Source organism: Argiope bruennichi, chromosome 7, assembly GCF_947563725.1.
Source record: "Argiope bruennichi chromosome 7, qqArgBrue1.1, whole genome shotgun sequence".
Classification (NCBI taxonomy): domain Eukaryota; kingdom Metazoa; phylum Arthropoda; class Arachnida; order Araneae; family Araneidae; genus Argiope; species Argiope bruennichi.
This window is the reverse complement of record NC_079157.1, coordinates 37,864,054-37,878,586: the sequence shown is the minus strand read 5'-3', so window position 1 is coordinate 37,878,586 and position 14,533 is coordinate 37,864,054. Positions and strand designations below refer to the sequence as shown.

At 31.7% G+C, this 14,533-nt stretch overlaps 1 protein-coding gene across 2 annotated transcripts in view; it reads left to right on the top strand.

The window, feature by feature from the left end:
* The first annotated feature begins 13,072 nt into the window (after positions 1–13,072).
* The window catches only part of LOC129976573 (ras and EF-hand domain-containing protein-like), a 108,033-nt gene continuing 106,572 nt past the window's right edge, over positions 13,073–14,533 (top strand). For both annotated transcript variants that reach the window (XM_056090207.1, XM_056090206.1), the window contains exon 1: positions 13,073–14,054. In XM_056090207.1, the coding sequence (XP_055946182.1) occupies positions 13,711–14,054 (344 nt within the window). In that variant the 5' untranslated portion in view covers positions 13,073–13,710. The remainder of the gene's footprint in view (positions 14,055–14,533) is intronic.

Below are 14,533 nucleotides of genomic sequence, written 5' to 3'. Positions count from 1 at the left end.
GTTTGTATATTTTGCTGATTTCTGCTAGTACTATATTTCTGTATTTTTCTGTTGCGTTTCGCTACCTGTGTGTCAAGGTTTTGTGGAATAAAATTACGTTGGATTTCTTGCATCCTGCACTTATCGGAGGTTTCTGTAAGAAAAATTACAATATCAACAGTAATTATATATACAATGTTTTAGAATGGAAATTGCCTGTACATACATTAGGCTGAATATGTATTGACTAAAAACGCAAGAACTTAAAACAAGTAAAATATGAATCTTCAGAAAAAAGATTGGCAAGGCACAACTTATGTACTTTTTATTTTTGCGCCATTTATATTCATATGTCATTTCATCGTTTACTCAATTCATTCGTAACCATTGTAATAATGAAGTACTTCGTGTATATTGTACGCAAAAATCTGACAGACTCGGGTGTCAAATAAGGGTGCTTTATTCTACCTGAAAATTATGATATGCATATAATAAAACACAGACGAAGCATGCACAAAACAGCAGCAAATCAATAACAGCATAAAGCGCTGACAGAACTCGAGGGACTGGTCAAGTCTCTGGTTTTTCTATGCTTCGTGCTAGATCATTGAATGTTCTAGAACAAAACCAGAACTGGAGTCCTAATGCAGCTATCGCCAGGATTCTCAATATTGTGGGTCCTTCATTTTTATCGCTAAGGGCTAGGCATCCGTTAATAGCCATTACTATATCCGTAAAACTGTCTTTTTTACCTAGAGACTTAAACGAAGAAGCAAAAAATTCGCAACAATACAATGTACAACTTATTTTGAAAGCTTACATATAAGTAATACATTGCAAAGCTTATTTTGATTTCACTGTTGAGGAAGACTGAAATTTTCGAGAATACCTCGAAATGTGATACCGATATCATGATTTGGAATATTTACAAATGACGAATTAACAAAACATAAATCTGGTGCTAATTTAACTTGTTAACTGGATGTGACGAAATATTTCGTCATACACGAACTACTATTACAATGGGCATGACGGCAATTTTTCTCACGGAAATTTGCCTTAATATTTTGAACGTTCCATTGTCCCCATTGTGAAACGAGTTGAACAAAAGTTTGTTTCCCAGTTAACAGGTTGAGATGATAAATAATGTGAATCGTTAATCCAAATTTTTACGTTGTTTGAAAGATGTATAATTATTTGCTCAAGATCTAAATAAATATACAATATATATATATAATATGAGATAAGGCCAGTCATTAATTATAATAAAGATTAGCCGCCATTGGTGACCGGCTAGTTCGCGAAGATTATTGTTCACTTAAAGTTTCAATTCAGTATTTTATGTAATTTCATCTCTTTATAGTTTCTTCAGCAAAATATTTTTAAGCTTCACATTTTAGATAGTCATATAACTCACACTATCATAGAAGACTTAAGCCATTCTGAAGTGAAACAGAGTTTACCCCCTTCTTCGCCAAGTTGCGATAACGCGCCAAAGCTGTCAACTTCCGTTTTCTCTAGATTGGCAAACCTATTATTTTTCGCTTTTATTATGCGATATGATTGGACATCTGCTCCCTCGCTTTTGAACCTTTCGCAAAACACGGCGCAAGACCTTTGTTGGCGAATTGCGCCTTTGTTGCGAACTTAGCGCCAAGCAGGGGGTTAAACTCCGGTCGTACTCCATTCTGTTCATTGCACTATGCATCACTCAGTTTCCGTAAAATTAAATTTTAATGGAAGCGGAAGTGGTTAAACCAATGAAAACAAAAACTTTTGCTTAAACCAAACATGCTTTCTAAAAATATGAATTCAAAAAATAAAATCGTTCAGTATTCAAATCTTACGTGCACTACAGAATAGTTTTTTTATAATTTATACAGTATTTGAATGAAACATCTAATAAATATTTCTCGGATTCATCATAAAATAAAAATAGTCTTTTGTTTTTACTTGTCTTTTTTTTTAAAAAAATATTACACTTCATATTTATTTTATTTCTGACAGACGCGCTTTGAAAATTATACTTTTCTAAATTTAGTTTGCTGGAAGAGTTCACTTAATCTTTTAATTTGAACTTTTGTCAAGGTGACGGCTACGCACTGATAAAATCTAGTTTTTCCCATGCACGCGTAACGTATTTAATTAAATTAACGTAATTATTAAATTTTATTTTGTGTGCTCAAAATACGTTTAAAATATTTTAAAAAATTAATTAAAAATAGAAATTTAATTGATATGTTAAAAGTTATCATTAAAAAGGTGTTTTTTTTTTAAATTTTAAAATGATGCAAAATTCATTTTTGCACTGTAATTTTTCGAAAGGTACAGCGTGAAAAGCCCACATTTCTTTTGATTTTTTTTACTAATTAAAATTGTAATAAAAATTTGGAAAGAAAATCGGTACGAGGTACATTTCGTACACATACAGGCGCGCACTCACATAATTTGGCACTTATATAATATAGAGGGTAAGGATTTGCATCTTGGGGCAATTTTTAAAAAAATTTTATTTAGAATTTTAATGAATTTAAAATTAAACTGGATTTTATAGTTTTTTAGAGATATCTAAAAATGTAACAGTAAGAAAAAAGTTTTACTCATCGCAAAATTCAAAAAATAATTATCTTTTCAATCATAGCAATTTCTAACATGTTAATTAAATTTCTATTCTTAATTACTTTTTAAAAAATATCTTAAGCATATTTTGTAACAATTTATTTCACGCAAAATAAAATTTTACCTGCACGTGTACTTTACGCGTGCACGGGAAAAATTACCTTTTATCAGCGCGTATCCATCACGTTGACAAAAGCTCAAATTAAAAAGATAAAGTTGACTCTTACTGCATTAAAATTAGAAAATGTAATTTTCAGAGCCCGTCTGTCTTTATTTATAATAATGCCGGGTTTACATTCGGCCATATATTAGGTGGCAAGTAACCAGCGCATGCATAGAAAGGGACTGATTTATGTTTGCCACAATTTCAAAAGATAGATTCAGGCATTCCATGCTTGACTATAAATTGCCATTTTTCCCCTGAATTTTTCTCTTTCACTGCGTATCGTATAAAAATGATGGATATTTGCACAAAGAAACATAGTAAAATAAAGAAAAAGGTCAACATACCTAAATTTGGAAAACTACAGAAAAGGGATAGCAAATAAAATGGAAAGAAAAAAAACCTTCTCATCAGAAAGAACAAAGAGCAAAAAATGTCGGAATTAATCTACGATAAGTGATCTATTTTTTCATGCCAAAAAATCCGCCATATTCTACAAACGCATGAGCAGTACGAAAAAATACAATACAGCGACTTGTAGTTGTCCCGTCTTTGCAATTACTTGCCATCGACCGAACAGCATTTTTCAGCCTTTCTACGCATGCGCTAGTACTTGCCGTCTTATAATTGGCAGAGTGTAAACCCGGCATAAACATGAATGCGCGCGCGCGCGCGCGTGTGTGTGTGTGTGTGTAAGTATGTGTGTTGCCGCTCTACAAAATCGAGCAAGCAAACTTAACACTTCGGGGATGGAACCATGCACCACAGAGCGATTTCCTAGAAATTTTTATTAATTAAAAAATAAACGAAATTTTCCGTAATAACTTCCGAAAATATTAAAGTATAAAAAGGTTTTTACATCGTCTTAAAATTCATAAAAATTATTTTTTTAATGATAACAATAAAGTTTTTAAAAAATATCTGAAGCATATTTTTTCCTGATATATTTCGCATTAAAAAATATTAAATTTAAAATGCACGAGCAAGTTATGTTTGCAGGAAAAAATATCAGCTTTTATCAATGTGTTGCCATCACGCTGACAAAAATTTTAATTCTAATTAATAAAAAATTCTAAAACAGAATTTCCACGCCACCAGGAGAACAGGCAAAACCGGGAAAACACAGGAAATTTAAACATTATTTTGCATTATTCAAATCTGCAAAAGGTGATACCCAAATACTTGAATTGGCAAAAAAGAGTAAATAAAAAAAAATCTTGCTTTGAAATTATTTTTGTTAAATAATTATCATTAAATGATTTGTATCATGATAATAAAAATGTTTTGTGCTTTATTTCACTCTAAATTTTGTGTGACTTACAGTTAAAGATCATGAGGGGTAATATACCTCCTCCCCCTTTACATTTTGTCTTGCTAAATTCTATATCTATACTTATAATAAAGCTCAATGTGTGTGTGTGTGTGTGTGTGTGTGTGTGTGTGTGTGTGTGTGTGTGTGTGTGTGTGTGTGTGTTGGCGCTCTACAGGCCAGACCGTTTGACATACAGCTACCAAATTTGGTACATGTATACCTTGGAGGTTGGGAATGTGCACCTGGGGTTTCTTTTTTCGAATTTTTAATTAGAATTTTAATTATTAATTAAAAACTAACTTTCCCGCCAAAAAAATCTTCCATTTTCCCCACCGCCAACTTTTCCGCCAAAAAAATCTTCCATTATCCTCAGCGCCAAACGAGAAAGGCTTCAGTTTTTTTTTCTCCCAACAGTAATGAGGCTAGGGTTAAAATTTTTCGGCGGATTATTTCAATCGGTTCTGTTTATTTTCTTAATGTTTGATGCATTTAAAATTAAACATTGTTAATGAATCAATCTTTCAGATTCATTCTGAAGTACTTTTGAATTAAAATAAAACAGAATAAAGGAAATTAAAAATTTCTAATCCGCATAGCGTTACCCCAACTGGCGTAGAAAAAATCACGTATTTGCGTTACGTAACCGGCGAAGAAAATTCACGCATGCGCATTCTGTTCTGATTGTTGCCATGACAACGTTATCAATGGATGATTTAAATTATTTTTGGGTTAGTTGCATGCTTTTGTAAGTAGATTGTATTTATGTTAGTTATATATTTTTTGTATATGCTTATAGTTTTAAGTACATCGTTTTTTAAGTAGTTTTTTTAAAACCTGTTTTCAACCGTTTATTTTAAACGATTCGTTTTATTTTCTTAGTGTTTGATGCATTTAAATTTAAACATTGTTAATGAATCGATCTGCTCATAATGAATCTAAGAAAATTTTGTTGACCAACTCTTGAGATATTACATAAATTAAAAAAGATATTCTTTAGTGCCCATAAAGTTTAAACGCTGAGTGACTCTATTTTCAGTAATCAGATTATAAAAAAATGCTTTGTTTCAGTAAAAAATATTATTATATTAATTGAAGATAAATTCTTTCCACTTTAATTTAAAGCATAAATTCTACGGGTGCTAACAGAAAATGAGAGAGATACATATTACGTTATGACTGAAGGCCTTTATAATATTATGAATGAATTGTATGATAATCAAAATTTGAAGTTTTAAAATATTTTGATGAAGAAGCTACTAAAGTAGAAATTGCATAAAATATTTAATTATTAAAATTTTAACGAACATTAAGATTGGCGAACCGGCTGGTCGCCAAAGGCGGCTAGTAATAAATAAAGATGAAATTGCTTTTTTTTTTACCTGTCTGTAAATATAAACCTTCTTTTAATATGCTATTTCGAAAAATGTTGTTTCCTTTCCCTGATTTTTCCAGTCTTTCAATCAATATTCCATTATAACTCCATGAGTGCTATTCGTGCATTTCCTCGTATCTTGAATATATGTACAGGGAAAAAGAAGATTTTTTTCCAGATTTGAGTGGCAACCCTGTTAGAAGATTAACTCTCTCTGCAAGCCAAACATGAAGAAGTATAGTTTTTAATAGTTATTTCCTATAAATAAATAAATAAACAAATCTGTGTCATGATATTTTCTGGAAAAAAAGCAAGGGAAAGGTTTTTGCTACTTTTAAAATCTCTGTATTATTAATTGGAGCATTCTGTGTTATTTTAGACAAGCATGGTTTAATATTGTTACAAATCTGTAATGTTGCTTTCCAACACGGTTAGTTCAATCACTGGAAAGACCGTTTTACGGTGAGCTCTGTTGAATGCCGATGCCGAATCAGTGATCCCAGAGCTTGGTGACAAACTCTGTCCATTTGACGACTTGGTGACGAATTTGACGATACATAGACAATACTAGAATCTTCCAGAATTTATGCAATAGAGCCAATAGGAACCGAGATACGCCTGATTGTTTCAGAACTTTTCTGCCCGGCTCCGGGAAATTTAAAAGGCCGGAATTCTCAAGCCGAAGAAAGTCGTGTATTGAATTAGTGGAAAGAGTCAACGCCGTGTAGTTGGATCAGTCTAGTGAAGAGCAAGCGTTGTGTGGAGCTTAAGCTTTTGCTGAACTGAGCTGTGTCCCGAATCCTGGTGTTTATTGTAGAAGCAGCATCGAGTCGTGTGTGGAGTAGCCATTCGTGTAGTAGTGTGTCGGCAATAGCATACTACTAAAGTGAGGAGACAGTGTAGAATTGCAGGCGTTTGGAGAGACCGTTGAAAGTAGATACGAAGATTCCCTCCTGCTGAATTCGGTCTGGCCGCTTTGGTTGCTGTGATTGTTGTAACTACCGATTACTACTTTTGGGTTACTGTTTGTTGTTGTATGCTGCTGTGTGTTGCCCGAGTTCGTCTCTGCTATATATTTATTGTCAGTGTATTCTTGTCTTTGTGTTTAACAAAAGTCGCCGTTCGTTATTGATACCTGCTGATTGTTGTCACAATATACACGCACTGCAAACAAACCTAGTGGCTTTACGGACTTATTGGAATTGAAGTTCCGTAACAATATATATTAGCCTAAAACTATGAAATTGTTGAATTGTCCAAAAATTGTGATTTTCACAACTTCGTAGCTCAATGAGATTAGATCACAGGAAACAAAGTTATTTTTAAAAAGATATTTATTTAAAATAAATAAAAGTAGAGAATTTTATTGTATGTAGTTTGAGTCTATAAATATTCCGATAAACAATAATAATAACAAAATAACGAATTTTATATTTTTATACAGAATCTGTCCTATGAATATTCTCGAGACACTAACGTTTTAAATAAATAGGAAGGTCCACCTTCAAACAAATGCTCATGCGAATGAATCTTGAATAAGTTATGAAAATTTTAAAAAATCCTATCTTGTAAATGAGTGCGATTTTAGACCACTCCTTTGGCCATCTCAAAGAAGATGCTCCAGTCACTATCCGGAGTTTCCTCAAATCTCAATAACCTAAAAATTGTAGATAGTCGTAAAAGGATAATATCCATAGCTTCATAACTCGGTCATATTCGGTTGACGGTGATAAAAACGATTTTTTCAAATTATTTATTGAAAAAGATAGAGATGTCAACAATATTTCACTGCATATGATTCTTTAAAATCACCTTTAGACTTCATAAGATTTTCAAAAGTATATTTATGAACTTAATTAAAATAAATTTTATTAGTTAATAATTAATTAGTTAATTTTATATTTATTTTATTAGTTAAACAAATTTATTAGATATTTATTTGAGATATTACTTAAATTATAAAAGAAATATTCTGTTGTGAACATGAGATTTGAATGCTGAATCATATTCAGAAAACGTATCTAGTTTCAACAAAAAGAGTTTTTGTGTTAATTGAATTCCTTTTGCTTCAATCCAAAGTGGAACTGACAATTGTAGGCGATCTTCAATTTTTCGAGATCTGACAGAAAATTAGAAATACATTATACGCTGAAAATAAGGGTGTAAGGTTTCTGTTATAGTATGATCATCATAATTTGAATCTTAAAAATATTTTACTGAAGAAACGATTAAGAGAAAAATTTAATTACCAGCTCATCGCCAAAAGCGGCCCGTTTATAAATAGAAGTGAATAAGGTGATATGATCGTTTAAGATTTATAACATGTGGTTTAAAAATAATCTGCAATTTAAAGCCCCATCAAAGTGGGCAATTTTAATTCTTAAATGCATTAATTTTTTTTTTAATAAATAAAATTTGAAATCAAACTGGAAATAGGTGTAGTTAATGGGAAAAATACCAAAAAGAAATCACATAAGATTAAAAAAAAAACGTTTTGCAAAAACCTGTTGATGTATTTCTATATCATCACGAACAACCACACCTTGAGTTCTACAGATCTAATGCGTACAATAATATAATATTTCAAACCTAAATAATATGTCTCATTACATTTCAAAATATTAAAATGCATGAAACAATTATTTTTAGCATTTAAACATAAAGGAACATTGCATCTGCTGCATGACCACTGTGTGGTACCATTACAGAGTGGAATTTTATACCTTAATCTGTTTAAAAATATAAGCCAGTGACCAACTCCGTCTTTTTCATACATCCACAGACGGCAAAGAAGGTTTAGTGAACTTACGTAGAACCGATTTTTCGTTCTGATGTATTTTTATATCACAATAAAAAAAATTTAAAAAAAACCATATTTTTCTTGTATGAATTTATCAGTGCAAAAATATAAATATCATTCGCTAATCTTGCCTTGTTTCTATCCGAAAACAATTTTTCTTATATAAATATTCGTAATCCGTAATACCCGCCGAAATGAAATTGTACTCAGATAGCGCGTCAACTTTGAAAATTATCGCAGATGAAGAAATAAACGGTTGCGTTCGGAAACGATAAAATAGTGTTTGTAAAATTAAAATAAAAAAGAACATTATGCAACGGTCGATTCTTGAAGAGATATGAGATTTCAAACATACGATGCAGTTTTACATCACTTTGTATTTAAGGGTTAAACAAATAAATTTGATGCGTATCTAATAAACAGCTTATCTGCTTTGCAATTTTAGTTATAAAAAAAGTTATTCTGAAAAAGTAAATAATATTTTACTAATTATTTTAGCCAAAAAGATTTATGTTCTGCAGCAGAAATGTTCAAATAGTAATTCTTAATGTGTCAGCAACGATCAGCGGATTTTATAAAATTATCTGTATTTTTAAGACTATTTGAGGAATTAAATATAATAATTTCCTTTTTCCTGCTCCAATTAAGACCGAAACGCTGTATGAAAACGTACTCCTTCAATGTTTACTTTTCTTTATGAAACACGACCTATCCTTATCGGAATGGTTGATTTATAACGAGAGAAACAATGGAGGAAAAAAAAAAGTTGGCATTTCTTCTAGTGAGTAATGTAGGTCGGAAACTTGGCTGTTTGGTTCTGAGAGGACTAAACCTCGTAAATTACCACCACCACTGGGGTAACGGGGGCAGGGCTGACTAGAGTCTATTCCGAGCCCTATGCAAAATTATTAGGCCCGCCTTTTTGTTTATCGTATATTGGCACGTATGTTTAATCCATAATGGGGTTAAATTACACAATCGATGCAATGCGTATTTAATATGCCGTTATCTTCCAATTCGCCTTCCCTTTTCAATGTGTATTTCTATTCTATATGTGCGTGTGCGTCTGTTCGTGTATGTATGTGTGTCTGTTCATGTATGTATGTATGAGTGTTTATGTATACAAGTGTATGTGAGTGTGTTTACGTATGAGTGCGTTTATATATATATATATGTGTGTGTGTGTTTATGTATGTGTGTTTATGTGTGTGTGTGTGTGTATACTTATGTATGTATGTGTGTTTATATATATGTGTGTGTGTGCTTATGTATGTGTGTTTATATGTGTGTCTGTGTACTTATGTATGTATGTGTGTTTATATATGCGTGTGTGTGCTTGTGTATGTGTGTGTGTTTATATATGTATGTGTGTGTGTGCTTATGTATGTATGTATGTATGTGTGTTTATATATGTATGTGTATGTATGTATGTGTATGTATTTATGTGTGCATGTATGTATGTGTGTTTATATATGTATGTGTGTGTATTTATGTGTGCATGTATGTAAGTGTTCGTTTATTATGTATGTTTATGTATGTATGTGTGCATGTTTATATATGTATGTGTGTGTATTTATGTGTGCATGTATGTATGTGTTCGTTTATTATGTATGTTTATGTATGTATGTGTGCCTGTTTATATATATATGTATGTGTGCATGTTTATATATGTATGTATGTGTCTTTGTGTGTGTATGTATATATATGTGTGTTTATTATGCATGTGCATGTATGTATGTGTTTGTTTATTATGTATGTTTATGTATGTGTGCATGTTTATATATATATATATATATGTATGTGTGTGTGTGTGTGTGTGTGTGTGTGTGTGTGTGTGTGTGTGTGTGTGTGTACGTATTTATGCGTGTGTTTATTATACATATGCGTGTTGTTATATATGTATGTATCTATAATAGTTTTAATCTATCGGCGTTTTAAAAATAATCATTTTCTAATTATTTTAAACTTTACTGTATCTTTAATTTCTGAATGGCGTAGGCTCTTTATTACTGATACACTTAACACATGCCGAACCTCAGACTCTATTTTAGCAAATTCCCGTCAAAAACTGTATAAGTTCAAAATTTCTTCGCACGATTTCTTTTTCCATTTTTCTGCTTTACTATCCGGATTACACAGTTTCATAGTCATGGTTCAAACAAAGAGCTTTTTTAACATATCTTAAAAATTGATGTCTTTACTTAATAAAAACAATAAACAGATTATTTTCAGTTAACTGTATCTGTTCTTCTCTCCCCCCTCCCCGAAGTAAACGCCTTTTCATATATATATATATATATATATATATATATATATATATAATCTATTTAATTAAATTCTGAATCTATCGTGAGAATATGTTTTTTTTGGACATTTTTTTGCCGACCGACTGACATCAAAATGTGACTCGAAACTACAGTTATTGTCATAATTTAAGTCGTTGTGTTTAAGAGTTATTACTTTTACAAGCATGCTAAAATACAGAGAAATACAGAGTTACAAATGTCCAACTGTTTGATGAATTTGGATTAAAATTTGGCAAATATCTATATTTTAGATTCGAAACCGGTGAACCAAATTTTACCTATTTAAGCTTTATGCGTTTCTTAGATTTCACTAGTATTCAAATAGCCAGACAGACTTCTTAAGAATGGATTTCATACAAAATTTTACAGAAATCTACAAATTTGGTCATAGCTCCATAAACCAAATTTCAGCCGTTTAATTCAAAGCGGTATTGAATTATCATGTTCACAGACAGACAGACATGGTGCCAAAAAATTATTTTTCGAACTCAGGCACATCTGAAAAGTGGAGATTCGTCAAAATCTCGAGTTCGAATTTTTTGACGATGACAATGCTTTTTCTATACCCTGTATACAAAAAAAGTAAAAATGGATTTCTGCCAATTTTAACTTTGTAAAGGATAATTTGGAATCATGAACGAAATACATGGCCAATTTTAATTTTGTAAAGGATAATTTGGAATCATGAACGAAATACATGGCCAATTTTAACTTTGTAAAGGATAATTTGGAATCATGAACGAAATACATGGCTAATTTTAACTTTGTAAAGGATAATTTGGAATCATGAACGAAATACATGGCCAATTTTAACTTTGTAAAGGATAATTTGGAATCATGAACGAAATACATGAAATTTAATAAGCAGTTTTCAAGCCCAAATTATTGATTCTCTTGAAATATTTAGATGAAATCCATTAATGACATGTTTATTTTTTCGCCAGTGTGAATACGAGTATGACAACCCAAACATGCAAAGAGTTTGACATGTGAATGTAACTAACTTTTGGTTTTATTGTTACGATTATAGACCTGAGTAAAATTCTGGATCAAAGCCATTAATTCGTTAAACTAAAAAAAGGATAAAGAACAAGCTAATTTGGTGAATTTTAGCGTATAGTTGCTGCACCAAAATTGTCACTATTTGGCTAATGTTGAAAGGAAAATTTGAAGGTCGGTTAGTGTAAACTTCATGAAAATTTTGAAGGGATCTCCTTAAAATTTTCTCACATACTATCTAATAAAAGTTAATATCCTTGAAAATACCTTGCATGGCATTGACGTTTAATAGTTCCAAAATATTAACCTTTGGAGTGAATACATCATTTCTGTTGAACATAGCGCGTCCTTCTTGGCGAGTGTTTTGGCGTTTAATCCACGGCATGTGGTTAATAGTATCTAAAAATCGATTTTGTGCTTTAGACACGTTTTCCTCAATCGATTGAAATAGAGATTTGACACAAAACTGCACTTGTAGTGATAAAATCCCAAACCAAATTTGATATATTTAAGTCAATGCCTTTTTGAATGATCGCGTTTAAATGCTTCTGAAAATACAGACCGATAGACAGTCAAACTTTGACAGATGTCTGCACTATAAATGTGAAATATGTACCGAATCTTATCTATCTAGCTGTCTTCGTTTTATAGTTATCGTATTAATATATATCCGAACAGACGAACTTCCACTGAACAGATTTTGCACAAAATTTGATAGAAACCTTCAAATTTTGTGTAAAGACCGTATATCAATTAACACCCGTCTAGATCAATGTGTGTTTGAGTTATCTTTTTCACAAACAGGTGGACAAGCAGAAGGATGGACATTTTCCAAAAATTTGTTTTTCGAACTCAAGATGGTCTAAAACATGAAGATTCATCAAAATCTTGAGTTCGAATTTCTTGTCGATTAGTATATTTTCTTTATACTACGTAAATACGAAAGTAAAAAGGATAACGAACAAGCTAGACAGGTGAATTTTAGCGTGTAACTGTTACACCAAAATTGTCCTTATTTGGCTGATGTTGAAAGAAATATTCGAAGGTCGATTAGATAAATAAAAAACAAAAACACGCTTGAACTTTCTAAGTGAACTTTGGTATTTAATTTTTACAAAGAAAATCGAAGAGAAAACACCTTTTACATTTGAAAACTTTTACTCTATCTCGCATTGAATATGCTAATCCTGATGTACCTATGAAAACATAATTTTATGGTATTCATTTATATGTCACATACAAGGTTGTGGCCAGAAAACATTTAAAAAAGGTTTTAGTATATTTGCCAAGAAATATTAAAAAGCACTCAATTAATTCAGGTGAGAATTCAGTAAAGGAATTGAACTTGATGATATCACAGTCTGATTCATCTACAAAAGCAGACCGAATCAAACTTATTTCTCCGCCCACCTGTTTTAACAGTGGCAGGTGTTTTTGTTGACCTACCTATCCAAGATCGCTGCGCATGAGCCTGCAGCTGGAAGAAGACACACATGCGAATCAACGCCAAACAGTACACGTATAGTTTACGCAAGGACGCGTCTGCATGCGCCTGTCAAGGATGACATCGCTCAGATAAGGAAATCTTTTCGCAGTTTCCGAATGCAGGGGAAAAACATGGCTGACAATTCGGATTCAGAAAGAAGGATTTTGACAGCAGAACTCGAAAGGATACATTCGGAATTTCAGTTCAGCATTTGAAAAATAAAATCGAATATTACAAATTCTTTCAGAACATTGTTGTGGTTTGATGAGATGTAAACAACTAATAAGATATTGCTTATATCAATATAGCCTGTCAAATTTAATTTTATTGGTAAATTTCCGAAATCAAGTAAAGTGAATCGAGTTTAAAACTGTGGAATACATTATTTTAGTTTATGATTGATATATTTTTGCTATTTTGCTTTGTAGAAAATTAAGCACGGTGATATTTATATCTCCTATTTCATTTTACTTTCACTGCTATTTGATCTTTAGAAATATTCTTAGTGAATGGATTTACTTTTGTTGCACAACAAAATAATATCCCTTGGAGAAATTATTGTTCAGCTTCAGTATTTTCCAAGCAGTTCTTGATTTTAGTTCCCAATTATCAATGAATTCATACATCATTTTTTGTGTTGTGTTGCTTTAATCTGAAATTTGCAAAATATCAAAATGATGGCGGCACAGTTGCAACAATTCTTCAAAGCCTGCGACCCGGAGGGCACCAGATCGGTGGACATCGAAGCCTTCCGGGACCTTTGCAGCCGCCTGAACATAGCAAAAGAGGATGCCGATGTGATATTCGAGGATTTAGACCTAGATCGTGATGGGAGAATCAGTTTTACAGATTTTTCCAGAGGTTTTTCGAACTTTATCTCCACCACTGAGGCGTGCGATGCGAGTTCTATTCAAGACCAAGAGTCCGAAATTGACATTGGAAATTCTGACGAGGCGACAAAACAGCATGTGTGGACCACCCTCACCAACGAGGCTGAGAGAGTGGGCAAAAAGAGCAGGTATGAAGGCTTATATAACATTTTGAAGATGCATTTTATATGAGATCATGTTTTACATCTTACTTAATGTTGAAGACTGTTCCTCGCTTAAAGACTAAAGTTTTAAGAACCTTTAATAAAATGTTACAAATACCAGTGTTTTTTAAGGTGATTTATAAGATAATTTATTTTAATTATAAACTATGCATATTATTTTTAAAGTGTTGAAACTAAATAAATGGTCGGTTATTTTCAGAAATTATTGAAAACATTATTAGGCAGACGATACCATGAGATAAAGCAAACATCTTTGATAATTGTAGCTTTTTAAATAAATTTTTTTACGAAAAATTCTATGCCGCTTAGTACTTAGAGTTAGCGGAATTTTCAGTATTTGAATCTATCTGTGTAATGAATTATTTTGAAAAGCAAGAATTATACGTATTTTTGTTATACAGTGAATTAATGTAATTAAATGATATTCTAATCTTATCTATCTA